We start from the raw sequence: 25,842 nt of genomic DNA on the forward strand, positions 1-25,842 counted from the left end.
ATGCTCCACGGTGCGGCGCGAAGGGGGCCGCGCTGCAGCGGCCGCGGGACGGGGAGGGCCCGGCTGGTGCAGTGAGAGCAGCCCGCGCCGCCAGCAGGTGGGACCGGGGAGACCCGGGCGGGAACGGAGCGCGGGGCCTTGGCCTCTAGGGGGCGCCGACTGCGACATGGTCGGAGAGGGGTGGCATGGGGGGAGGGGCCTTTCCCCCTCTGGGGGCACTGGGTGCAATCTCACGTGGGGGTGATGGGGCAGGGACCTTTCCCCTCTAGGGGGCACTGTTTGCAATCTCACAGGGGGGCGATGGGGCAGGGACCTTTCCCCTCTAGGAGGCACTGGTTGCAGCCTGATGGGTGATGGGGTAGGGACCTTTCCCCTGTGGGGGCACTGGGTGCAATCTCACAGGGGGGCGATGGGGCAGGGACCTTTCCCCTCTAGGGGGCACTGGTTGCAATCTCACAGGGGGGCGATGGGGCAGGGACCTTTCCCCTCTGGGGGCACTGGGTGCAATCTCACAAGGGGGCAATGGGGCAGAGACCTTTCCCCTCTAGGGGGCAGTAGCTGCAACCTGACCCAGGGGTGTGGGAATGGGGCAGGGACCTTTCCCCTCTAGGGGGCACTGCCTGCAACGTGACGGGTGATGGAGTAGGGACCTTTCCCCTCTAGGGGGCACTGGGTGCAATCTCACAGTGGGGCGATGAGGCAGGGACCTTTCCCCTCTAGGGGCACTGGGTGCAATCTCACAGGGGGGCGATGGGGCAGGGACCTTTCCCCTCTGGGGGCACTGGGTGCAATCTCACAGTGGGGCGATGAGGCAGGGACCTTTCCCCTCTAGGGGCACTGGCTGCAACCTGACGGGCGATGGGGTAGGGACCTTTCCCCTCTGGGGGCACTGGCTGCAACCTGACGGGTGATGGGGTAGGGACCTTTCCCCTCTAGGGGCACTGGCTGCAACCTGACCCGGGATGGGGGGAGGAGGTTGGTGCCCCAGACAGGAGTTGTGGGGGAGGTTTGGGGACCCAGGTGAGGGTTGTGTGTGTGGTGGGAGATGGTTTGGTACCTCAGGCAGGGGTGGGGTTTTTTTGGGGGGTGGGGGTGGGGTTGGTGCCCCAGGCAGGGATTGTACAGGGTTGGTGCCCTGGGCCCAGGCAGGGTCTATGGGGGGGAGGTTTGGTGCCCCCAGCCCAGGTTGGGGGGGATGTTGAGGGGGGAGGTTTGGTGCCCTAGGCCTGAGTAGGGGGAATGTGGGTTGGGAGGTTTGGTGCCCCAGGCCCAGGTGGAGGTGGGCTCTGTGGGGAGGAGGTTTGGTGCCTCAGGCTGTAGCAGGGTCTGCGTGGGAAAGTTTGGTGGCCCAGGCAGGAATTGTGTAGGGCAAGTTTGGTGGCTAAGGCCATGGGGCTGGTTGGGGAGGTTTGGTGCCCCAGGCCCAGGTGGGGGGAATCTGGTGTGGGAGGTTTAGTGCCCTAGGCCCAGGCTGAAGTGGGCTGTGTGGGGGGAGGTTTGGTGCCCCAGGCCCAGGCAGCAGTTGTGTGGGGCAGGTTTAGTGGCCCAGGCCATGGGGCTGCGGTGCCCACACTGCTATGTTCCCTTGGATCCGGGAGCAGCGCCCCCACCAGCGTTGGGCTGCCGGTAGCATCCAGCTAGTTTTGGGGTTGGAGCTGGACAGCGACCCAGAAGTCCTGTCCCTTGATGATGCAGGGCAGGGTGAATGCAAGAGGACCTGACAGGGTGTGTGTGTGTGGAGGGGCAGTGGGGGGAATGCCCCCCCATCCTCTTGCCCCCCCCCATTCCCTGAGCATCACCATGGAAACGCATCAGGCAGGATGGAGTTTTAATCAGGTCACATGAGGATTTGCTTCTTATTCCCCATCCCCCATCCTGTGGGCCAAGCAGCCAGAAGGGAAGGAGGAGGATTGGGGCAGGAGAGGAGTAGGGATGGCCCCCCGGGGCGGGGGTCTGCGGGGGGGAGGGGCAGTGGGGCTCTAACTCCTCGCTCCTGTCCGCAGGCCCCACCAGTCACCATGCTCATCAAGGAATATCACATCCTGCTGCCCATGAGCCTCGAGGAGTACCAGGTGGCCCAGCTCTATATGATCCAGGTGAGGGGAGGGGTCTGTGGGTGCAGGGTGGGCTCTGGGTGCAGAGCAGGGACTGGGTCTGTCTGTCTGGGCAGGTCGGCACCAGGGGGCGGTTGGAGTGGGACTGGCGCCAGGGCCCAGGTTGGAACCAATGGGTCAGCGTCTCCCCTCCAGAAGAAGAGCCGGGAGGAATCCAGCGGGGAGGGCAGCGGGGTCGAGATCTTGGCCAACCGGCCCTACAGCGACGGCCCAGGAGGCAGCGGCCAGTACACCCACAAGATCTACCACGTGGGCTCCCACATCCCCAGCTGGTTCCGTGCCCTGCTGCCCAAGGCTGCTCTGCAAGTGGAGGAGGAGTCGTGGAACGCCTATCCCTACACGCGCACCAGGTGCAGCATGGCGGGGGGAGGGACAGGGGATGTCAGGCCAGTTGAGGGGCATGCAGGGTGGAGGGCAGGAAGCTGAGGAACATGGGTAGTAGTGTTCAGGGGCAGGGCCGGCTTTAGGCCAGTTCCACCAATTCCCCCGAATCGGGCCCCGCACCCAGGGAGAATCCCTTCCCTGGCTAGAGGTGCCTTTTAAATTTTTACTCACCTGGCGGCGCTTCGGGTCTCCAGCGGCACTTCAGCAGCGAGTCCTTCACTTGCTCTGGGTCTTCGGCGGCACTTCGGTGGTGAGTCCTTCAGTGCCGCCAAAGACCTGGAGCGAGTGAAGGACCCACCACCGAAGTGCCGCCGAAGACTCAGAGCAGCGCCCGGTGAATACAAGCCCCACATGTTTTTTTACAGGTGTGTTTTGTTGTTGTTTTGGTTTAGTTTTTTTTTTTTTTTTAGTCATCCCTGTTGGGGCCCCGTCGAAACTGTTCGAATTGGGCCCCGTACTTCCTAAAGCCGGCCCTGTTCAGGGGCCTACCCCCTTGCCCCTGCTGCATGGGTCTGTCGGGAGCACTCGTTCTGGGACCATCCCAAAGTCCCTTGCAGGGCCAGGGGACTGGCGCAGAGCAGGGGACAGCCTGCATCGCTATGGGACCCCACCTCATGCTGCACTGATGGTCCCAGGCGGTGGGATGTGGGCTGGGGCAAGACCAGGGGAGAAGCTGTGTGGGGTGTGGCTGGTGCAGGCCTGGAGTGGAGTGTGAGGAGAGTGAGGCAGAGGGGGAGATGGGTGCAGGTAGGGCAGGGGCTGGTCAGAGCTGGGGCAGGGCAGAAGCTGCCCATTTTCATCCCGTCTCTCCCATCTCCCAGATACACCTGCCCCTTTGTGGAGAAGTTCTCCATCGAGATCGAGACCTATTACCGGCCCGACTCCGGCAAACAGACCAATGTCTTCAACCTCACGGCGGCTGAGAAGAGGCAGCGGATTCTGGGTAAGCACTGCTCATGGGGACACCGGATACTGAGTGTGCCAGTCTGCGCCTTCGTGCTCGGGACACCTGGCTTAGGCACAGCCCCAGTGCTGCTCCACCAAGACTGTGAGGAGCAGAGCCGGCCCCCAGGGGAGGGAGCCCGTGACCTTCCCAGGCTGTGCTCCGTGCTGGGACGTGGGGCACAGACCTGCCACATAAGTGCCTTAGTTGTAGGGGAGCTCAGTGCTGAGGCAGGTCTGGTGGGTGGGGCCCAGGGGCTGGAGCCTGGAGAGCTCCCATTGTCTTGAGCCCTGCTGCTCCCATGTGCTCTGTCCCAGAGTGCCGTGGGGCAGGGAGGGCAGAGTGCTGGGAGGGCGGGAGTTCTTCCCACTCCTCCACCCACTAATCTCCCTCCCTTCTGTGCACCCCACCCCCCCACACACACTGCTGCAACCCCCCTGTTCTATTGCTCTGCAACAAAAACCTTGAGAAATGGGGCCCCAGAGCATTGTGGGGAAAGGGCCCCCAGAGCATTGTCGGGAATGAGGCAGGTATTTTCCCTGTCCCTGGGGGGTGTTGCGGGTGTGACCCCTGGCACTGAGGCAGGCAGGTGCCGTGTGTGGGTGCTGACTCCCTGCTGCCCCCAGACACCATTGACATTGTGCGGGACCCCATCTCGCCCAACGAGTACAAGGTGGAGGAGGACCCCAAGCTGTATCACTCAGCGAAGACAGGCCGGGGGCCGCTGGGCGATGACTGGCTGGAGGGGGCCATGGCTGCCGGGCCCCTCATGTGTGCCTACAAGCTATGCAAGGTGGAGTTCCGCTACTGGGGCATGCAGTCCAAGATCGAGCAGTTCATCCACGACGTAGGTGAGTGCTGGCCTCAGTCCCCCCCATGGCTTCCGTGCCTCTTAGCGCTGCCCTGGTGCAGCCCCCGCCCCCTCCAGCCCAATGACACTGCCTCCCATACCCAGCACTGCCCCTTAGCATCGTGGCTGCCCCTTCCAGCACTGCCCTTTCCTTGGTGCTGCCCCCCCCAGCCCCCTGGCATTGGCCCTCCTACCACTGCACCTCGGGCACCACTCCTGACCCCTTGGCTTTGCCATCCAGCCCTACCTGGGATGACCCCCTGATGCTGCTCCCAGTGACTCCCCAGCTTCCTTGGGGGCTCAACCAGAGGAAGCGGAGCTGTTCCCACAGCCTGCCGGGTCACACTGATGTAGCAGAGCCCTGGCAGGGGACCCCAATTCCTTGATCCCCCCATGGAGGCTGCACGAGCCCTGGCATGTACATTAGGCCACTCTGGCTCAGGCTGGGGGATGGGTGCTCTGGCTGGGGGAGGTGGTCGCGGAGGGGTGCTCTGGCTTGGACTTGGGGTGTTCATGGGGGAGGGGTGCTCTGGCGTGGGGGCAGCAGGGGAGGGGTGCTCTGGCTCAGGCTGAGGTGGGGGTAGAGGAGCGATGCTCTGGCCGGGGGGGTGGTGGGGGAGGTGTGCTCTGCCGGGAGGGTGCTCTGGCTCTGGCTGGGCGTGTTCGTGGGGGAGGGGTGCTCTGGTGGGGGGGCTGGTGGGGGAGGGGTGCTCTGGCTTCAGCTGGGGGGAGCCACCGGGGGAGGAGTGCTCTGGCTGCGCCGCACTCCCCTGCCCCTCACCCCACAGGGCTGCGCAAGGTGATGCTACGGGCACACCGCCAGGCCTGGTGCTGGCAGGATGAGTGGACGGAGCTGACCATGGAGGACATCCGGCAGCTGGAGGAGGAGACGGCCCGCATGCTGGCTCAGAAGATGGCCAAGTGCATCGAGGCCGAGGAGGCGGCGGCTGCCCCCAGCGCCGAGGGCCAGGCCGAGCTGGGGAGCACCAATGGGCAGGATCGAGCTGAGGGGCAGGGGCCGCCCGACGCCTCCCCTGACGACGCCTTCGCCAAGCAGTGGTCCACGTCCTCCCGCTCCTCCTATTCCTCCCAGCATGGAGGTGAGGGGGCCAGGGCGGGGGTGGGTGCTGGGGGCTTGTGGGGAGTGAACTGACTGGGGCAGGAGCAGGATGGGGGTCTGGCAGGAAGTGGGGGTGGAGGCGTTGGCATGGAGTGGGGTGGGAGCACTGGCTGGAGGGTTGCAAGGCGTGCTGCAAGGAACGGGGGGGGCTGCTGGCAGAGGCACTGGGGGCAGAGGGGTGGGGTCTGCAGAGGTGCTGGGGTGTTCAGGGGGACTGGGTGGTGCAGGCAGAAGTGCTGGAGGACAGGTACTCAGGGGGAAGAGTGGGGGTGCTGGCAGGGGCGCTGGCAGACAGTGGCACTCGGGTGTGGGGGGTTGCTGGCAAGCCCACTGGTGGACAGAGTGCTTAGGGGGAGGGGTGGGGCGCTGGCAGGGGGGCTGGGGGCTGAGGCATTCAGGGGGAGGGATGGGGGTGCTGACAGGGGTGCTGGGGGACAGTGGTGCTCCGGCAGAGGGGTGGGGTGCTGGCTGGGGGATCGGGCATTCAGGGGGAGGGGTGGGGTGCTGGCAGGGGAGCTGGGGTGGGATGCTGGTGGGAGAGCTGTGGGGAGGGCTCCCCAGTCTCCGATATCTGACCCTTGTCCCATCCCCCCAGGGGGGGTATCTCCCCAGAGTCTCTCAGAGTGGCGTATGCAGAACATCGCACGGGACTCGGAGAACAGCTCAGAGGAGGAATTCTTCGATGCGCATGGTACAGAGGGTGGAGGGGAGTGGTCCCCATTCCTGGCGGTTGGTGCACCTAGAGGGGGTCCCCCATTTCTCAGAAAGTATATCTGCTGCGGGCGTCCTCTGTTCCTACTGGCAGGTGTGCAAGTGGAGTCTTGCATTCCTGGGGGATATCTCTGCTGGGAGGTCCCACATTCCCAGGGGTGCGTGCAGGGGGGTCCCCCATTCCCAGGGGCAGGTGCAAGCAGAGTCTCCAATTCCCACGCGTGTCTCTCCCGAGGGTCCCTCATTCTTGGGGGGTGTCTCTTTGAGGAGTGTCTCAATCTCATGACACACCCTCCCCTGCAGAGGATCTGTCTGACAGTGACGACGTCTTTGCCAAGGAGATGACCAAGTGGAACTCCAATGACTTGCTGGACACGCTGGACCGGCCAGGCGAGCTGGACGAGGGGCTGGGTAAGCATGGGGCAGGGGGAGGGGCAGGGCAGGGTAAACACAAGAATGGCCATACTGGGTCATACCAAAGGTCCATCTCGCCCAGTATCCTGTCTGCTGACAGTGGCCAGTGTCAGATGCCCCAGAGGGAATGAACAGGACAGGGAATTATCAAGTGATCCATCCCCTGTCGCTCATTTCCAGCTTCTGGCATCAGAGGCTGTGGACACCATCCCTGCCCATCCCGGCTAATAGCCATTGATGGACCTATCTTTCATGAACTTATCTAGTTCTTATTGGAATCCTGTTATAGTGTTGTCCTTCACAACATCCTCTGGCAAGGTGTTCCACAGGTTGACTGTGTGTTGGGTGAAGAAATACTGCCTTAGATTTGTTTTAAACCTGCTGCCTGTTAATTTCATTGGGTGACCCCTAGTTCTAGTGTTAAAGGAAGGAGTAAATAATACTTCCTAAAGGACAGGGAAGTGGGAGGATGCGGGGCAGGATAGGGTTGGGGGACAGGACAGCAGGAGGATAGTGGTGGTGAGGGAAGTAGGGCTTCAGGTGGGCAGGGAGGCAGGAAGGTGGGGGTTGGGATAGTGTAGCGCAGGGGTCGGCAACCTGTCAGAAGTGGTGTGCCAAGTTTTCATTTATTCACGGTAATTTAAGGTTTTGCGTGGCAGTAATACATTTTACATTTACAGGGGCCATCGACTGGGACCCCAGACTGGCAGCAGGCTGAGCGGACCGGCGGCTGGGACCCCAGACTGGCAGCAGGCTGAGCAGACCGGCGGCTGGGACCCCAGGCCGGTTGCGGGCTGAGTGGCTCAGCCTGCTGGCAGTTTGGGGTTCCGGCTGCCGGCCCTTGGCTGCCGGGGTCTCGGCTGCCATCCCCGCTCAGCCCGCTGCCGTCCCGGGGTTCCGTCCATCCAGGCTAGCAGTGGGCTGAGCAGGGCCAGCGGCGGGGACCCCAGGCTGGCAGCAGTGTGCCACATTAAATCAGCTCACATGCCATAGGTTGCTGACCCCTGGTGTTGAGGAACAGGGTGGCGTGAAGGTGGCATGGGGAGAGGGTGGGAGGCAGGGAAGTGGGTCAGAGCACAGCAGGGCGAATGCTGGGGTCCCCATGGTCCACCTCAGCACCCCAGGGTAGCAGGGTTGGGATCCAGCAGCTGGGCCTGGCCCTGGGGCACCTCCCATGCCAGCACGCTCACCTGGGCTTTGTCTGTGCAGGGGACAGGACCGGTGTGGCCAAGCCCAGTGGCAATGGACTGACCGGGGCCAGCTTTGCTGAGGTGTGTGGCCCCCTGCCCTGGCCCCGGCCCTGCCCCCCACCCCACCCCACCTGCGACCCACCTGGCGCTGGCTTCAGCTCTGCCACCTGTCTTGTCTCACCTGCCCCAGCCCCTGCCCCACCCCATCTGGTCTGGCCCTCTCCTTGCAACCCAGATGCCACTAGGAATCACCAACCATGGCCACCCCCGACCCCAGCAGGTGGCAATGCTGGCTGCTCACAGTCCCGTGTGCCTAGGGCAGCTCCGTGGGGCCAAGTGGGGGCTCTCTGTCCCCAGCCCAGAGCTGCATAACTTGGCTAACCTGGCGTTCAGGGAGGTACTTCCCAAGCTCCACCAAGGGGCACCATTATCTCCCCAGCCCACCCCTCCCCCCCCACTTCCCCCTGCCATGGGCATCTGTCCCTGCCTGCCCCACTGACAGCATGTCTCCCCGCAGGGTGGCTCTGCGGAGAGCATGGTGCAGGCCTGCCGAATCCATGCGCTGTTCCTGATCCTGCACAGCGGGAACATCCTGGACCAGAGTGCAGGCGAGCCGAGCTCCAAGCAGGCTGACGTGCAGACGTTGGCCGCCACCTTTGACGCCGTCGCCCGCGTGCACTTCCCCGAGGCGCTGGGCCACGTGGCGCTGCGCCTGGTGCCCTGCCCGCCCATCTGCGCCGCCGCCTATGCCCTGGTCTCCAAGTATGTCCTCCCTCCTGCAGGAGGTGCTGCCTGCAGTCAGGGCTGGCCCTGTGCCCCAGTGGGGTGCTAGGGGAGCTCTGCTGCAGGGAATAGGGTGGGGACTCCATTGGGGCGCTCTCCCTCAGTGCTGGCTTAGCATGGTGCTAAGGGGTGCTGAACTCCCATATCAGCAGAAGAGGTGCCTGCTGGGTGTGGTGTTGCCCAGTCCTTTGTCAGGGTGAATAATAATTGCATGGATTGCCAGTCGGTACTAATGTAATCAGTGGGGGGTACTAGGCGTCTCGTCCCAGAACCAGGCTCCACAGAATTAAAACTGACATTTCAGTAGCTCGTAGGGAGCTGCGGGTGAATGGCAAAGCCTCTCCTGCTGAGGGCAAAGCAAAGCCATGGCGATTTCTAGTCATGCAATCCACAGACAGCAAAGCTCCAAACCCCACACAGATAGCAGGACATTTGGTGCCATTCCCTGCGTGTGCTCATCTACTCTCACCCTTCCTTGGGGAGCTGGTGGGGAGACAGAAAGGAGCCATCATGTCCCTGGGCTGCTCAGGGAGTCCGATGGTCCAGACCTCGGATGCCCAAAGGTCAGTGGGAGATAGCAGTGGAGAGCTGAAGGGTCACGGATGGAAAGCTAGGCCCCCGCTGTGTGGTGGCGTGGCCTGTTACAGAGCCTGGGCAATATCACAAACATTCGTTCTGATGCCCAGCCTCCCGTGTCCAAATCTATCTTCCTCACCCTTGTAATACTGGGGTGCCCTTATCCTGTTGGTTAACACATCCGTTCCCTTAAGCTCATGTCATATAGGTCACCTATTCCTAGGGCCCTACCAAATTCACGGTCTGTTTTGGTCAATTTTATAATCGTAGGATTTTAAAAATAATAAATTTCATGATTTCAGCTATTTCAATCTGAAATTTCACGGTGCTGTAATTGTAGGGGTCCTGACCCAAAAAGGAGTCTTGGGGGGGGTCATAAGGTTATTGTAAGGGTGGAGAGGGTTGCGGTATTGCTACTCTTAGCTGCTGCACTGCTGCTGGCAGCCGCGCTGCCTTCAGAGCTGGGCAGCAGGAGAGCGGCGGCTGCTGGCCGGGAACCCAGCTCTGAAGGCAGAGCCGCCACCAGCAGCAGCGCAGAAGGATGGCATGGGATGGTATTGCCATGCCTACTTCTGCACTGCTGCCTGCAGTGCTGGGCCCTCAGTCAGCAACCACCGCCCTCCAGCTGCCCAGCTCTGAAGGGAGCAGCGTAGAAATAGGAGTGGCATGGTATGGTATTGTCACCCTTACTTCTGCGCTGCTCCTCATGAGGTGCCACCTTCAGAGCTGGGCGCCCGGCCCACAGCCGCCACTCTCTGGCCACCCAGCTCTGAGGGCAGCGCAGAAGTGAGAGTGGCAATACTGTGACTCCCTCTAAAATAACCTTGTGACCCCCCCCCCAAATCCCTTTTGGGTCAGGAACCCCCGTTTGAGAAATGCTGGTCTCCCCCATGAAACCTGTATAGGACAGGGTAAAAGCACACAAAATCCAGATTTCACGGGGAAAGACCAGATTTCAAGGTCTGTGACACATTTTTCATGGCTGTGAATTTGGTAGGGCCCTACCTGTTGCTCAGGCAAGTTAGTGTTTAGACATCTGCCAGCGATTCTGTCCCAAAATACCCCAGCTCCTGCGGTCACCTGGTACCGTTGTGTCCCAGCTCTCTCTCGAGCAAGCTATTCCCAGCTCCCCAAACATCGGGTAACGGTCGGGCCATTTCCTCTATGCTGAGGGCCATAGGCCTACTTTACTCATGCTAACTTGCTTAGGCCATTGTCTTACAGGACACAGGCCTGTGGGTTCCTTGTGTTACTGCTGAGCTAAATCAAAGACTCCATGGGCTACCATGGGTGGTGGTCCAGGGTGCAGGGCCCTGCCCAGCTGCCTGGGCCATCCCTCAGCTGACATGGGACGGGCTGCCTTCCGGTAATGGTGCAGGGCTGTGGGGGTCTCCGGGCAGCAGCCACCTCTCTCACCACTAACCCCTCATCCCCAGCCTCAGCCCCTACAGCCATGATAGGGACAGCCTGTCCAGCAGCCAGGACCACATCCCACTGGCCGCCCTGCCTCTGCTGGCCACGTCCTCCGGGAGCTACCAGCACGCCGTGGCCACCACCATTGCCCGTGCCAACCAGGCCCACAGCACCTTCCTGCACTCCCCTGAGGGCTCCGGCTTCTGTGGCCAGGTCGGGGGGGCGGCGCTGGGGAAGGCGAGGGGGAGCACAGTTGGGAGGAGAGTGGGGATCAGGGTGGGGGTTGGCTGTGGGGAGTGGGATGGGGGAGTTGTGAGGATGGGGGTCTCTGGCTGTGGGACTGGAGAAGGGAGCACTGGCTGTGGGGGGGCACTGTAAGGAATGGAGGTTGGTGGCTCTGGGGGACATTGTGGGATGGGGGGCTGTTGGGAAGGAGGCATCGGCTGTGGGGGTGGAGCAGGGCCGGGTGGGCTATGGACTATGGGGTGTGGGGTCCCTCCCGGATCTGACGGTCCCTCCCTCCAGTAGGTGGTGCTGATCGGTGACTGCGTGGGGGGCATCCTGGGTTTCGATGCCCTGTGCCAGAGCCGGGCAGGCACTGCGGGGAGCCGGAGCAGCAGCCGCCGGGGCAGCCTGGTGAGTGCCTGGGCCCCTCTTTGCCAAGGGAGCTCGGGGGGCTCTGGCAGCCCCTCTGTAGGATCCCCCATTTTCACATCACTCTACACTGCCCCATACCCACCCCCCAGAGCACTGGAGCTTGCTGGGCTGTGCGTGACCCCGACCCTTTACATGCTGGGGAGGGTCCAGCAGCTCAGGGAGACCTGGTCTGGGATGGGGACGGGCCTCTGAGGGGTGACGGGTCCAGGGCATGGAGGGCCCCCTGAGGTGGGGATGGTGCCCACAATGGGTACGGGGTGGCACTGCTCCTGTGATGGGTGGGTTGGGATTCCCGCAATGGGGTGGGTAGCACTGGCCCAGTGAGGGGTGGGATGGCTGTGATGGGGTGGGTGGCACTGGCCCCATGAGGGTGCTGCTCTCTCACTGCTCACTCACTTCCCAGACCATGGAGCCGATCTCCCCGGAGCTGGGCAGCAGAAAGGACCCGCTGGCCGAGGGGGCAGGGGGGACGGGACGGACCAGCCCTGAGCCCAGGTTGCTCCCGCCCCCCCAGGAGCAGAGCGACGTGGACTCTGTGCACCAGCAGCACAATTTCCTGTGCAGGTGAGAGCACCCAGGGTGGGGGAGGGCTGCCCTCAGTGGGTGCAGGGGGAAGGCATGGGGGGGAGGGAAGGGGGAGGGGTGACCCCTCCACAGGATGCCACTGGCAGGATTGGAGCAATGACTCTGGGCCCCATGGCACGGCTCACCCCAGTTGGGGGCAGGAGACTGACAGCTGCACCCCAACCCCATGGGAGCAGCACCATGTGGACATGCACAGAACCAGACCCCTGCCCTGGGGCCGGATAGGAGCCGGTGTCCCATGGAGGGCAAAGACCCTGTGTCCCATTCCCCACTCCGCGAGCCTGCCAGTCCCCCTGCCCTTGGGCTGGATCAGAGCCAGCGCCTCGTGGAGGGGAAATGCCCCGTGTCCCATCCTGGTGGCCACTGGAGCCTGCTCTTCTGTCCTCTCCAGCCTGCAGGCCAGCGTCCCCCAGGGGGAGGTGGAGCTGCGGCGCAGCAGCTACTCCTCGGGCTCAGCGCTGGACGGGGGCGAGGGCACAGCCACCCGCCTCGACTTCAAGGTGTCCGGCTTCTTCCTGTTCGGCTCACCGCTGGGGCTGGTGCTAGCGCTGCGCAAGACGGTCATGCCAGCCTTGGATGGTGAGGGCCCCCCCTGCGCCAGCCTGCCCTGGCCCCTGTACCCCTACAGAGCTCCCCCAGGGCCAACACCGGGCCTCCTCTCTTCCTCCAGCACTGACCCCCCATGCTGCCCCGGCACAGGCACTGCCCCCAGCACAGATTTCCAGGGGGTTCAATACCCCAGCTGTTACCCAGCATGAGGGTAACTAAGCCCGCGCCCATGCCTGTGTCGACGTACCCTTAGTGCGCCAGGCCCTCGGCTCAGCCTTTTCCAAGGGTGAGGCCTGTGGCTTCAGCCCCTGAGACTGGGCCCTGCTTCTCCTCGGGGCTCCCCAGCGGGTCCCAGTGAGCTCAGGCCCCTGGCAGAGCAATGGGCCCCACATGGATCTGCAGGGAGAGCGCGTGCCCTCTCCCACAGTCAGCATTTGGCAGGCCCCTGGAGGCCACTTGGGGCCGCAGGAGGAAGCCAGACTTAGTCACAGTCCCATTCCCTGCCAGTGCCCTGGGCGGCCCTGCTCTGATCATTGCAGTGTCGGGCTGGAAGGGGCCTCGAGAGGTCAAGTCTGTCCCCTCACACTGAAACAGGACCAAGTGAACGTATACCATCCCTGACAGCCGGGGCTTGTCCCACCTGCAGGGACGGGGCTTCCGCACCCTCTCTTGGAAGCTATCACAGCTTCCCAGGGTCTGTGCTGCCCCCCAGCTTGTCAGCCGTCCCTCAGAGGAACCCTTGAGTGCACCAGCCCTCCAGGGATCCCTCCCTTCCTCCAGGGCCAGCCATGCAGCCTCACCGCCCTTAGGGCCAGAGATAGAAAGACAGGTGAAGACACTGTCCAGCAGGCCCAGCCATCGCCCCTCCACCCCAGCCGAGCTGCCCTGAGATAAGATCATGGAGAGTAGGTCCATCCCTGGCTATTAGCCAAGGTAATCACAGACGCAACTAAACTGACCACCAGAATCTGGAACTGGATGACGGGGGATGGATCACTTGAGAGTTGCCCAGTTCTGTTCATTCCCTCTGAAGCATCTGACACCAGTCACTGTTGGAAGACGGGATACTGGGCTAGATGGATGATTGGTCTTACCCAGTGTGGTCGTTCTCATGACCCACAAACACCAGAGAAAGGTTGACATGCAGTTAGCCCCTTGGCTGGTAACTGCCTTGCTGGGTTAACCCACTGCCCAGGGTAGTGAGTGGTGACATACGCCACCACCAGAATCTATTTCTTCCCTGGGCGGGGGGGCTGTGCTGTGGGCCCCATGCCGGCAGCCACCTTCCGAAAAGGTTCCTTTTGGGACTGTTCATAGTCCCCCGCATCAGCCTCTCCCAGTTGGCCACGTGGCCCAGGAAGAGAGTGAGGCTACGCAGCCCGCCTGCAGAGGGATCCAGTTCACAGGCTGCCTCGGAGGGAAAGGATGCACCTTGAACAGGGTCACCGATCCAGCATCTCTGTCCCAGTAGATTTCTGCCACACAGCCTCGTGCTCCTCAGGCCTCCATTGCCAGGGCCTGCTTCCCCTGCTGCTCTTTAGCTGCTTGCCCGCTAAGTCTGGGTGACCAGATGTCCCGATTTTATAGAGACAGTCCCGATTTTTGGGTCTTTTTCTTATATAGGCTCCTATTACCCCCCACCCCCTGTCCCGATTTTTGTCACTTGCTGTCTGGTCACCCTAGCTTAGCCAGCTCCTGCCACTGCAGCCCCAGATGCCGGCCCTGCTCTAGTTCCTAGGCTGGGGCCACTGCGGCTGTCACCCTTGGGTTCTCGCCTCCTCTGGGGCGTCTGGGTCTCCATTCCTGGCGGCTGGTGGATTGGACCACTCAGAACCTCGCTTGGGATGGAACCAGGGTTCTTTGCCAGATGGTCCTGGAGCAGGCCCCCCAGCATCTGCACTGCTTTGCCATCTACCTCGTGGGGAGTCATTGAGATGTCACTTCTGCCGTTTCTTTTTTCAAAGACTCCTAAATTCCCAGGCCAGAAAAGCCCATTGTGATCAGCTAGTCTGACCTGTCTAGTACAGGCTGGAGACTGGCCCCAAAATAGCTCCGAGAGCAGATCTTTAACAACAAACGTCCCATCTTGATTTAAACAGTGGAGAACTCACCGCAGCCCTCAGCAAATTGTTCTAAGCTGGTTTCTGTTGCCAGGGCCACTTGTTGTGGGAAATGACTGCTGCGTACAACACCCACTGCTGCCACCAAGCTGGCACAGATTTCCAGGGTCTCTAGTACCCCAGCTTCTCCCCGTGGTGAGAGGGGGCCCCCTCATTCCCCTAGGTGCTGATCCTACCCCCTGAAACATTTGTTCCCCCACTGCGCCCCCCCACCCAGTGCAGGGGCCTCTCTCCCCTGTTTTGCTCACTCCCCCTGGATTGCTCACATCCCCCCTAGGCACAGGGGCTGTGGCTCCCCATTGCTTGCCCCCCTGAATCACTGCTCCCATCCCCTGCACTGCTCACTCAGTGGGTAACCCTTCCCGCATTGCTTGCTCACCTCCCACTTCCCCCCGAACCAAGGTGCAGGAGCTGACCCCTCCCCTGCATAGCTCACTAACCACATCCCCCACCACCTCCGGTGCAGGCATTTAACCCTCCTGTCCCTGCAGTGGCCCAGATGCACCCGGCCTGCGAGCAGATCTACAACCTGTTCCACGCAGCCGACCCCTGCGCCTCACGCCTGGAGCCCCTGCTGGCCAAGGCCTTCCATGCCGTGCCCCCCCTCGGCGTGCCTCGCTACCAGAAATACCCACTGGGCGATGGCACCTCTGCACTGCTGGGTAGGGCTGGGAGTGGGAGGGGAGGGCATGATCCCTTTGGGGCAGTCTTATTGGGAGCATGGGGTCCCCAGGGCCTGGGGGTAATCTTGTGGGGTAATGGGGGACAGTAGGGGTTTGGGTGTTCCCTCTGGGATGTCCCCTTGAGGTGGGCAAGTGGGGGATGTGACAATGGAGGTTAGGGAGTCCCTCAGGGCCAGTGAGGGTTAAGGAGGACCCTCTGGGATGTCCCTTTGGGGGGAAATAGGGGACAATGGGCTGGACCAGTGGGGTTTGGGGATGCCCTCTGGGTTGCCCCTCAGGGGTCTGTGGGGGGCAGGGTCCCTGGGGTTGCTGTGCTCACCCTGCTCTCTCTCCCTGGCTCAGCTGAGGCCTTGCAGACTCATTCCACCCTCTTCCTGGGCGACTTGGAGCTGACGGCGCCCACCACCCCTACCAGCTGCTTTGGGGGCTTCTGGAGAGGCAACGAGACAGGAGAGCCCCCTGCTCCCTCCAGCACCAGCGAGGTCGTCAAGAGTGAGTGTGACCCCTCCCCCATCCACCTAGCTCCTTGCCTACCCCCCCCCGCCAGCAAGAGTGATGTGGGGGAGTCGGGGGGATGGAGCATTGAAGGGGATACAATACAGGAGGCTGTGGGATATGGGGTAGGTCTGGGGTGCTGGGGTGAGGGGTATGGGCAGTTCCGTGGTGAGAAGTTTATTAGGGCAGGGGGTGAGGGGTAGGGACAGGTTGGGTGAGGGATGCAGGGTGGAAGGGGCAGAGTACAGGGCAGGTCTGGGGTGGGGGGCTGCAGGGCAGAGATGGGAACGTAGGGGGGCTGCAGAGCAGGAGGCATCTCAAGGGTGGGTGGTGTAGGCCAGGGGATGAGGGGTAGGGGCAGGTATGAGGTGAGGGGCACAGGGTGGAAGGGGCAGAGTATGGGGCAGGTCTTGGGTAGCGGGGAGCGGTGTAGAAGGTGAGGGGGTAGAGGGCAGGCCTGGGGTGGGAGTACCGGGTGAAGGGAGTGGGGTACAAGGCCGCTCTGGGGTGGCGGTACTGGGTGGAAGAAGTGAGGTACAGGGCTGGTCTGGGGAGTGGGTACCCAACAGAAGGAGCGGGGTACAGGGCCAATCTGGGGAGGAGGTACTGGGCAGAGGAAGTGGGGTACAGGGCTGGTCTGGGGTGGGGGTACTGGGCAGAGGAAGTGGGGTACAGGGCCGGTCTGGGGTGGGGGTACTGGGCAGAGGAAGTGGGGTACAGGCCAGTCTGGGGTGGGGGTACTGGGCAGAGGAAGTGGGGTACAGGCCGGTCTGGGGAGGAGGTACTGGGCAGAGGAAGTGGGGTACAGGCCGATCTGGGGTGGGGGTACCAGGTGGAAGGAGCGGGGTACAGGCTGGTCTGCGGTGCGGGTACGGAGCGGAGGAAGCAGGATGCAGGGCTGGTCTGGGGAGGGGGTACCAGGCAGAAGGAGCGGGGTACCGGTCCAGTCTGGGGAGGGGATACCTGGCAGAGGAAGCGGGATACCGGTCCAGTCTGGGGAGGGGGTACCGGGCAGAGGAAGCGGGGTACCGGTCCAGTCTGGGGAGGGAGTACAGGGCAGAGGAAGCTGGGGAGGGGGTACCAGGTGGAAGAAGTAGGGTACATGTCAGTCTGGGGAGGGGGTACCGGACAGAGGAAGCGGGGTACCAGTCCAGTCTGGGGAGGGGGTACCGGGCAGAGGAAGCGGGGTACCGGTCCAGTCTGGGGAGGGGGTACCGGACAGAGGAAGCGGGGTACCGGTCCAGTCTGGGGAGGGGGTACCGGGCAGAGGAAGCGGGGGTACCGGTCCAGTCTGGGGAGGGGGTACCTGGCAGAGGAAGCGGGGTGCCGGTCCAGTCTGGGGAGGGAGTACCTGGCAGAGGAAGCGGGGTGCTGGTCCAGTCTGGGGAGGGGGTACCGGACAGAGGAAGCGGGGTGCCGGTCCAGTCTGGGGAGGGGGTACCGGACAGAGGAAGCGGGGTGCCGGTCCAGTCTGGGGCGGGGGTACAGGGCAGAGGAAGCTGGGGAGGGGGTACCAGGTGGAAGAAGTAGGGTACATGTCAGTCTGGGGAGAGGGTACCGGACAGAGGAAGCGGGGTACCAGTCCAGTCTGGGGAGGGGGTACCGGGCAGAGGAAGTGGGGTACCGGTCCAGTCTGGGGAGGGGGTACCGGACAGAGGAAGCGGGGTACCAGTCCAGTCTGGGGAGGGGGTACCGGGCAGAGGAAGCGGGGTACCGGTCCAGTCTGGGGAGGGGGTACCGGGCAGAGGAAGCGGGGTGCCGGTCCAGTCTGGGGAGGGGGTACCTGGCAGAGGAAGCGGGGTGCCGGTCCAGTCTGGGGAGGGGGTACCGGACAGAGGAAGCGGGGTGCCGGTCCAGTCTGGGGAGGGGGTACTGGGCAGAGGAAGCGGGGTACCGGTCCAGTCTGGGGAGGGGGTACAGGGCAGAGGAAGCTGGGGAGGGGGTACCAGGTGGAAGAAGTAGGGTACATGTCAGTCTGGGGAGGGGGTACTGGGTGGAGGAAGTGGGGTACCAGTCCAGTCTCTGGAGAGGGTACTGGTCTAGTCTGGAGTGTGGGGACCGGCTGGAAGGACCGGGCCGGGGTATGAGTTCTCCTGACACCGCTGTCCCCGCAGTCCTGGAGCGGTGGTGGGGCCCGAAGCGCATTGACTACTCCCTGTACTGCCCCGACGCGCTGACCGCCTTCCCCACCATCACCCTGCCGCACCTCTTCCACGCCAGCTACTGGGAGTCCTCCGACGTGGTAGCCTTCATCCTGCGCCAGGTGTGCTGGGGGGGTGTCTGGGAAGGGAGGGGCCAGAAGGCCTGGGGGCAGGGTCTGTGGCACAAGGGTGTCATGAGCATGGTGGGGAGCGAGCAGTGGCCGGTGCCCTGTGGCCGGGGGGCTGGTGCCTAGCGACGGGCAGGGGCGTGGGCAGTGGCCGTGGCTGGGGGCGCTGAGGCCATGCTGCTATTGCAGGTGATCGAGAAGGAGCGCCCCCAGCTGGCGGAGTGCGAGGAGAGCTCCGTCTACAGCCCCGCCATCCCCCGCGAGAAGTGGCAGCGCAAGCGCACACAAGTGAAGATCCGGGTACGCGGCCTCCACCCGCCTGAGGCCGGGGCGGCTGGCCTGTGCCCGAGCAGGGGGCTGGCTGGGGGGTGGCGGGGGCCTGGGCAGGAGATGGTGCTGCTGGGGTGAGTGGGCAGAGGATAGTGGGGGCCCAGGCAGAATGGAGGGGGCAGGGGTCTGGGGGGAGTGAGCAGGGAGGTGGGTTATGTCATTGGGGTGATGCAGAGTCAGCAGTACACCACTGGCCCCCCAGCTGGGCCAGGCTCCTGCGGCTCAGGGCTCTGGATGGGAGGCTGGACTCAGCCCCAGCTGTGCTGCCTAAGCTCAGGCAGGCCCCCCGGGATGGGGGGCAGAGACCCCAGCAGCCCTTTGGGGGTGGGGGGAGGAGCCACCGCCACTGACCCCCCTGCCCTGCCCCACAGAACGTGACGTCCAACCACCGAGCCAGCGATGTCATCGTGTGCGAGGGGCGGCCCCAGGTGCTGAGCGGGCGCTTCATGTACGGCCCCCTGGATGTGGTGACGCTGACCGGGGAGAAGGTACCGGCGCTGTGGGGGAGAGGCGGGATCCCCCAGGGGGGCTGGGGGGGTGAACCTGGCACTAGTGCCCTGGGGTGCCATGCAGCTGTGGACTCCGTTCCTGGCTTCCTCTCTCTGTCTGCCAGTCCAAGGCCAGAGCCCCGGGTCTCGCCAGCTGGCATTCCCTGCTGTTCGCTCTCCATTGGGGTTCGCTATTTGCATTCTCCGCTGGTCTGGGTCGGTTTCGCCCAGGCCTCCAATGACCCATTCCTCCCTCCCCCATCCACGTGTGACACAAACAGTCTCCTGCTCCGGCCTCCCAGCAGATTTAACCCTTTTGCTCCCATTGGCCAGCAATGCAAAGTACAGGAGGAAACACTTCAGATTCATAAAAACATTAGAAAACTCTCACTTTGTCCTGGGGGAGGAGGAGGATCAGGTGTCCATCTGGGAGCCCCAGCACGTGCAGGGTGTGTGTGTGGGGGGTCTGTCTGGGTGCCCCAGCAGGTGCGAGGTGTGTGGGGGAGTCTGTCTGGGAGCCCCGGCAGGTGCAGGGTGTGTGTGTGGGGGGGGTCTGTCTGGGAGCCCCAGCAGGAGCAGGGTGTGTTTGCGGGGTCTGTCTGGGAGTCCCAGCAGGTGCAGGGTGTGTGTGTGGGGGGGGCATCTGTCCGGGTGCCCCAGCAGATGTGGGGTGTGTGTATGTGGGGTCTGTTTCGGAGCCCCAGCAGGTGCAGAGTGTGTGTGGGGGATCTGTCTGGGTGCCCCAGCAGGTGCGGGGTTTGTGTGTGTGGGGGGTCTGTCTGGGTGCCCCAGCAGGTGCGGGGTGTGTGTGTGCGGGTTTGTCTGGGAGCCCCAGCAGGTGTGTGTGTGTGGGGGGGTCTGTCTGGGAGCCCCAGCAGGTGCGAGGTGTGTGTGTGAGGTCTGGGTGCCCCAGCAGGTGCAGGGGGTGTGGAGGGGTCTGTCTGGGAGCCCCAGCAGGTGCAGGGGTGTGTAGGGGGGTCTGTCTGGGTGCCCCAGCAGGTGCAGGGGTGTGTAGGGGGGTCTGTCTGGGAGCCGCAGCAGGTGCAGACTGTGTGTGGGGGGTCTGTGTGGGAGCCCCAGCAGGTGCAGGGTGTGTGTGTGGGGGGTCTGTCTGGGGGCCCCAGCAGGTGCAGGGTGTGTATGTGAGGGGTCTGTCTGGGGGCCCCAGCAGGTGCAGGGTGTGTATGTGAGGGGTCTGTCTGGGGGCCCCAGCAGGAGCAGGGGGTGTGGGGGGGTCTGTCTGGGAGCCCCATCAGGTGCGGGGTGTGTGTGGGGGGTCTGTATGGGTGCCCCAGCAGGTGCAGGGGTGTGAGGGGGGGTCTGTCCGGGTGCCCCAGCAGATGCAGGGTGTGGGGGGGTCTGGGTGCCCCAGCAGGAGCTGCCCCCATGTAAGCATGAATGGAGCAGTGAATGTTGTGAATTTGCCATGGTGCTGGTTTGATTTTAAAACTGACATCTAACGAACTGGGTTTGCCTCTTTGGTGGGTGCTGTAGCCGATATGCCAGTGGAAGCTGAGAGGAAAACCCGTCTTACTGAGCCCAGGGAGCCTTAGCTACTGATGAACACTGGCCTCTTCTCAGGTCAGCGCTCACCTCGGACAGCAGTTCTCACAGCAGGACACTCGCTTGTTCCCAACCAACCCGTTTAGTAACTGGGCAGAGCCGCCTTAGCATACAAGAAGCAGTGCACTGCCTGTGCGTAGCTACAACCAGCGTTTCAGGTCTAGCCCGCACAGCCTTGCGAGCGGTACCATAGGGTTGAGGACGAGTGCTGAGACCCAGGAGCAATTCAGAGCACCCAGGTTTCCTTATAATCATCACTCAGCAGTTCTGCCGCCTCGAACGTGTGGACACCCCTGCCCAGTATTTCGCCCAGGAGGAAGGAAGCACTTGGCTTTAGAGCCCGTTATGCTGTGCTCCCTGCTATGGGAATGGATTGGTCCCAGAGCAAGCAGCTTAGACAGCAACAGACCTGCTTCACGTCAGAGTTCGATCCTCGGGCCTACAAAGAAGAGCAGAACAGAGGGGAAATGAAATCTCACCACTTCTCCTTCTCCTGCGAACCCTGGGCTGGGGGCGAGTCGTTCATCTCTTGGTGCTGGGACCGTGGCCGAGGGGAGGGGCTGCCCATGAGGGTTCAGCTAGCTCTGGGGTCCCCCAGGGTGACCTCGGTTTTATATGCCACCTTCCAAATTTCTCTGAGCTTTCCAGCTCTCAGTTCCTCTGCTGTCCAGGAGTTGGCGGTGGTGTCTGACACATTGCAGAGAGAGAGGTGTGTTGCTTTGATTCGTGGCCAGGCCTGGTTCATAATTAGCCCAGCCTGGGATCCCCCCTCTTGAGCAATTTCTCTTAATGTTCTGGAGTCCGGCCCTGGTGAGGGGGCCTCTCAGCCACCCTCCATGTGCTATGCCGTGCTGTGCTGGAGGGATAGCTCTGGTTTGAGCATTGGCCTGCTAAACCCAGGATTGTGAGCTCAATCCTCTAGGGGATGATTTGGGGATTTAGTTGGTGTTGGTCCTGCTTTGAGCGGGGGTTTGGACTAGATGACCTCCTGAGGCCCCTGATTCTATGAATTCCTGTCACTTCTAGAGAGCTCCCGTCACTTCCAAAGTGCACACACCAAACCCAGGCAGATCCTTGCAGTCTGGTGACCCCAATCCCCCTGCCCCAGATGATCCCTGATACCTTTGCTGCCGCACCTTTCAGGCTTCTCCCAGGGTCTGAGACATCCCAGGGAGGAACCCGAGGGAGGGTTGGTGAGGAGAGAGGTGGCTCTGTCTCCCAAGGCAGACGGCTGTACACCAGCCTCAGGAAGGGCTGGCCAGTTGAGACTTCTTGGGCTCTCAGGAACTTTGTTGGGTCACCCAGCAAGCCGTTCCAAGCTGCTTTAAACTTACCTCTTCTCCCCTGGCCCTTGGCTCACACCTGGGAGTGAGTGAAGTAGGGCAGTCTTTGGGGTGAGGGTCTGACAGCAGCGGGGCAATCCCTACGCAGGTATCACTCGCCTTGTCAGGGAATGGTGTCATTTAGCTTTAGCTTAATTCTACACTCCGAGATGCAGCCGGGCTCTCCAGACGAGAGGTCTCGGCCACTCCAAGGGGAAGCTGGACGTTCGGGGGCTGCGCCTGCACAGGGTGATCTCGGCTCCTGGCCAGACCGAGGAGCTGCGAGAGTGGTGGCTGTTAAGAGCCAACGTTACCGTCTGTGCGGCTCCCTGCAGGTGGACGTCTACATCATGACGCAGCCACTGTCAGGGAAGTGGCTGCACTACGGCACCGAGGTGACCAGCAGCAGCGGGCGCCTGGCCTTCCTCATCCCACCCGACAAGGCGCTGGGCATCGGAATGTACCCCGTGCGCATGGTGGTCAGGTGAGACCCCCGCCCTGCCCTGCCCTGCCCGGGTGCACGTGATCCTGGGAAGTGGATGTACTGGGAGTGGGGCTGTGCCAGGAGCCTGGCAGGGAGGGCCCTTGGGAATGGGTGAGGGGAGGCTGTTGGAGCCAGGGCCCCCTCTGGGCAAGGCTTGTGGGACACCCTCCTCCCCCGCAGTGTGTGTGAGGAGGAGGGGGAGATCTGTGTGCGGTGGGGGGGTGTCTTTGGGCTCCCCTGTTCCGCTCAGTCCCTGATGCCTCCTGCTCCCGTGCAGAGGGGATCACAGCTACGCCGAGGCCTTCCTGACGGTGGTGGCACGCAGCACCGAGGCGGTTGTCTTCAGCATCGACGGCTCCTTCACGGCCAGCGTCTCCATCATGGGCAGCGACCCCAAGGTGCGGGCAGGCGCCGTCGACGTTGTGCGGTAGGTGCCCCCAGTGACCCCCCCTCGGGTATTCCTCCCACTCCTGTGCCTACGCCTAGCCACCCTCTACCACCCTGCTAACCCCCTTCCCGCTGCTGTCCTCTCAGCTCCTGCCCCACCCCAGCTCCCCACGGCCCCCTGTGATGCCCATGTCATGTCGCCCCAGGCACTGGCAGGACTCAGGGTACATGATCATCTACGTGACGGGGCGGCCTGACATGCAGAAGCACCGTGTGGTGGCCTGGCTGTCACAACACAACTTCCCGCACGGCGTCGTCTCCTTCTGCGACGGCCTCACCCACGACCCCCTGCGCCAGAAAGCTGCCTTCCTGCAAAACCTGCGCACTGAGGTGGGGCCTGCACCCAGCGCCGCATAGGACAGGGCATAGCCAGGGTTTGGGAGTGGCAGGGAGCAGGCCAGGCTGGGGCTCAGTCAGTGTCAGGAGCAGGGTGGTGCAAGGGGGCAGGGTTTGGGTGGTGTGAGGGGTGGAGCTTGGGAGGTGCGAGGGGGTGGGGCTCAGGTGGTGCGAGGGGACAGGACTTGGGATGGCACAAGGAGGTGGGGCTTGGAGTATGGGGTGGGGCTCAGGTGGTGCGAGGGGGCAGGACTTGGCACAAGGAGGTGGGGCTTGGAGTATGAGGTGGGGCTCAGGTGGTAGGGGGCATGGTTCAGGTGGTGCTAGGGGGCGGGGCTCGGGCAGCAGGAGCGGGAGGGGCTCGGGTGGTATGAGGAGGCGGGGTGCCAGGCTGAGTACCCATGTGCTGCAGGCAGAGGTCACCATTGTGGCTGGCTATGGCTCCACGAAGGACATCTCGGTCTACAGCTCCCTGGGGCTCTCGCCCACCCAGATCTACATTGTCGGGCGCACGGTCAAGAAGTTCCAGAACCAGTGCCAGGTACGCGGGCACCAGGGGGTATGAGCTGCAATCCCCGGAGAAGGGACTGGCTGGCTCAGGGACTGGGACATGGGGCCTTTCCCCTCTAGCGGGCCCTGGCTCTGGTCTGGCCCCAGGGCAGGAGCCTGGCTGGCCCGGGGGGTGGGGAACGGGACACGGGAGCCTTCCCTTCCAGAGGGCACAGTGCCCTTGGGCCAGAAGGGTGGGAGGCAGTGGTGCCCATGGCCATGGGGGGTCTGGCATGGGGACAGTGGGGGCTGGGCCCCAGCGCTCCCCCGTCCATCTGTCCCCACGCTCAGTCCGTGCGTCTGTCTGCAGTTCTTGTCCGAGGGCTACGTGGCGCACCTGGCCCAGCTGGAGACAGCATCGCTGGCACATTCGCCCAAGGGGGCACCGCGGCCCACGCTGGGCAAAGGCACCTACGGCTGCCCCGCCCCCGTCGACTTCCTGCGCAAGCAGAGCCAGCTGCTGCGCTCGCGGGGGCAGAGCCAGGCGGAGCGCGAGGGGGGGCCCCCGGCAGCGCCCCGTGCCAAGGCCCGCAGCATCAGCCTCAAGCTGGAGAGCGAGGAGTGAGCCCCCCGCGGCTTCCCGGCCTGGAGCGAGCGCCGAGCCCGCATGAGGAGACGAGGGCACCCGGCACGGAGAGGGAGCTCCTGACGGGACCACACGCTGCACTGCAGCCCCGGCGCGGGGTGAGAACTGTGCGTGGGGGCCTGAGGAGCCCCCCAGCACCAGGCATGGCCTGCCCCGCACCCCCCTGGGCTCCCCTCCCCCACCCACAGCCCACTACTCTCTTGGCAATGGCCTGCCTGCCACCCCCAGCTCCCTGCTCCCCCAGCCCAGGGGTCCCCTCCCCCACCCAGAGCCCCCCCCCCCCCCCCCCGCTCCTCCAGCCCTGGGCCCAACCCCCGCCCGCACCAGCTCTGCTGGTGCCCCTCAATCCTGACCCACACACCTCTGCCAGCCCAGCCCTGAGACCCCCTTGTTGCCCATCCGGCTCTGTCTGGGAGTCTGTGGCTGGGTTTCCCAGGGGAAGGGTGAATCACTGCTGGGAATTAGGGGGTTGGGCCTCTCCACCCTGCCCCCCCATGCAAGGCCTAGATCTGGCACATTTGCCCCTGGGCCCTGCTGTCCGCATCACAGCGACTGGGAGGCGGTGCCAGTTGCCCCTGTCTCTGGGCAGCCCCTGTACCCCGTGGCCTGCATGACCCAGTCCCCCTGCCCAGAGACCCCACCCAAGCACCCAGCCCCGGCTGTGTCCTGTGTGATGCTGGATCCCAGAAGCAGGACCAGACGGCCTGGGCGCGAGTTTAGCCCACGCCCACCCTGCTGGGCCTGTTACACCCCCACCTAGCGGCGGGGGGGGGGGGGGGGGGGCTCGTTATTTATTTTTGTTGGTGTCAGAGTTAATGAGTGAGGCAGGGAGGGGCCAGGCCCAGAGGAGGTGGGGCCTGGTGGGGGAGGGGCTGGAAGGATTCATGACTTTGGGTTTTTTTTTAAAATTGTGTAAATGTGGAATAAAAATGTAAAAATAAACAGAATGGTACAAACAAGAAGAGCCGGTTCCTGGGGGCGAGAGAGGGGAATACCAGGCGGCGGCGGGAGGGGGGGGATTTATTTGACAGGAGTGTTAAAATCACTGGTGATAACCTATGTAGCCAAGAGCGAGAGGGGGGCAGGGCCTTTTCAAAGCTGGGATTAGTTGATAACTCAGAAGAAAATGATCTCGACTGCTCATGGCTACTGTCTGTCTATCAACCGGAACACCCGCCTGTAGACGAAGCAGTGTCATATCTCCCCGCCGGCTCCTACGCGGAGGCGCAACCAGGCGGCTTGGCACGCTGCCCCATCTGCAGGCACCGCCCCCACAGCTCCCACTGACTGTGGTTTCTGGCCAATGGGAGCTGCGAGGGTGATGCTTAGGGCAGGGACAGTGTGCAGAGCCCCCTGGCTGCCCCTACGTGTAGGAGCCAGAGGGGAGATATGATGCTGCTTCCTGGGAGCTGCATGGCGCAGAGGGTAGCAGAGAACCACCAGGATCCCTTTACGAGCGGGTGTTCCGGTTGAAAAACAGACACCTGCTCACCCTACCCCCATTCCAGTGTTGTGTGCCTGGGCCCTGCACTGAGCCTTCTTTCCCCGATCCCAGCCCTGTGTGCCTGGGCCATGCACTGGGCCTGCCCATCCCCAGTGCCAGGCTCAGACTCGGCCCATCATTCCTAGCAGTGCTCAGCGAGAGCTCAGCAGAGACTGACTGGTCCTGGCTGCATCTCTTGCACTGGTATCACTGGTGCCATTCTCCATGCATCAGCCAGGACCCACAACCCATCCCAGCCCCACCAGGCGTCACGGCCCTGACAGAAGAGTATGTGTCGGGGGCCAGAACTTCTCAAAAGCACACCCCCGCCCCAAGAGCCCGGCTGTGGACTAGACGCTGGGCACAAAGGCTGGCAGTGTCCTGTCACACCCAGCATT

At 63.2% G+C, this 25,842-nt stretch overlaps 1 protein-coding gene across 2 annotated transcripts; it reads left to right on the forward strand.

The window, feature by feature from the left end:
* Positions 1-24,944, forward strand: PITPNM1 (phosphatidylinositol transfer protein membrane associated 1). 2 transcript variants are annotated; one of them, XM_050956672.1, is made up of 24 exons: positions 1-97; positions 2,004-2,096; positions 2,250-2,464; positions 3,320-3,441; positions 4,068-4,292; positions 5,080-5,391; positions 6,007-6,102; positions 6,426-6,533; positions 7,746-7,807; positions 8,244-8,488; positions 10,522-10,711; positions 11,027-11,134; positions 11,559-11,719; positions 12,132-12,319; positions 14,901-15,071; positions 15,435-15,584; positions 17,702-17,850; positions 18,046-18,156; positions 18,558-18,674; positions 21,895-22,043; positions 22,321-22,470; positions 22,637-22,820; positions 23,239-23,367; positions 23,686-24,944. In XM_050956672.1, the coding sequence occupies exons 2-24, from the start codon at positions 2,019-2,021 to the stop codon at positions 23,938-23,940; spliced, it is 3,675 nt and encodes a 1,224-aa protein (XP_050812629.1). In that variant the 5' UTR covers positions 1-97; positions 2,004-2,018; the 3' UTR covers positions 23,941-24,944. The 2 variants fall into 2 exon arrangements, with proteins under 2 accessions (XP_050812629.1, XP_050812630.1); XM_050956673.1 differs by lacking the exons at positions 7,746-7,807; positions 10,522-10,711; positions 11,027-11,134; ... (10 more) ...; positions 23,239-23,367; positions 23,686-24,944 and having other exon boundaries at positions 8,244-8,449.
* The last annotated feature ends 898 nt before the right edge of the window (positions 24,945-25,842 follow it).

This window comes from Gopherus flavomarginatus, chromosome 5 (genome assembly GCF_025201925.1).
Source record: "Gopherus flavomarginatus isolate rGopFla2 chromosome 5, rGopFla2.mat.asm, whole genome shotgun sequence".
Taxonomy (NCBI): Eukaryota; Metazoa; Chordata; order Testudines; family Testudinidae; genus Gopherus; species Gopherus flavomarginatus.

Bases quoted from the DNA above. Each gene is read 5' to 3' on its own strand.
- PITPNM1 (XM_050956672.1), top strand. From the start codon at position 2,019: ATGCTCATCAAGGAATATCACATCCTGCTGCCCATGAGCCTCGAGGAG. The intron at 4,293-5,079 runs GTGAGTGCTGGC...CTCACCCCACAG, and splicing joins GCAGTTCATCCACGACGTAG to GGCTGCGCAAGGTGATGCTA. The intron at 22,821-23,238 runs GTGGGGCCTGCA...CATGTGCTGCAG, and splicing joins TGCAAAACCTGCGCACTGAG to GCAGAGGTCACCATTGTGGC.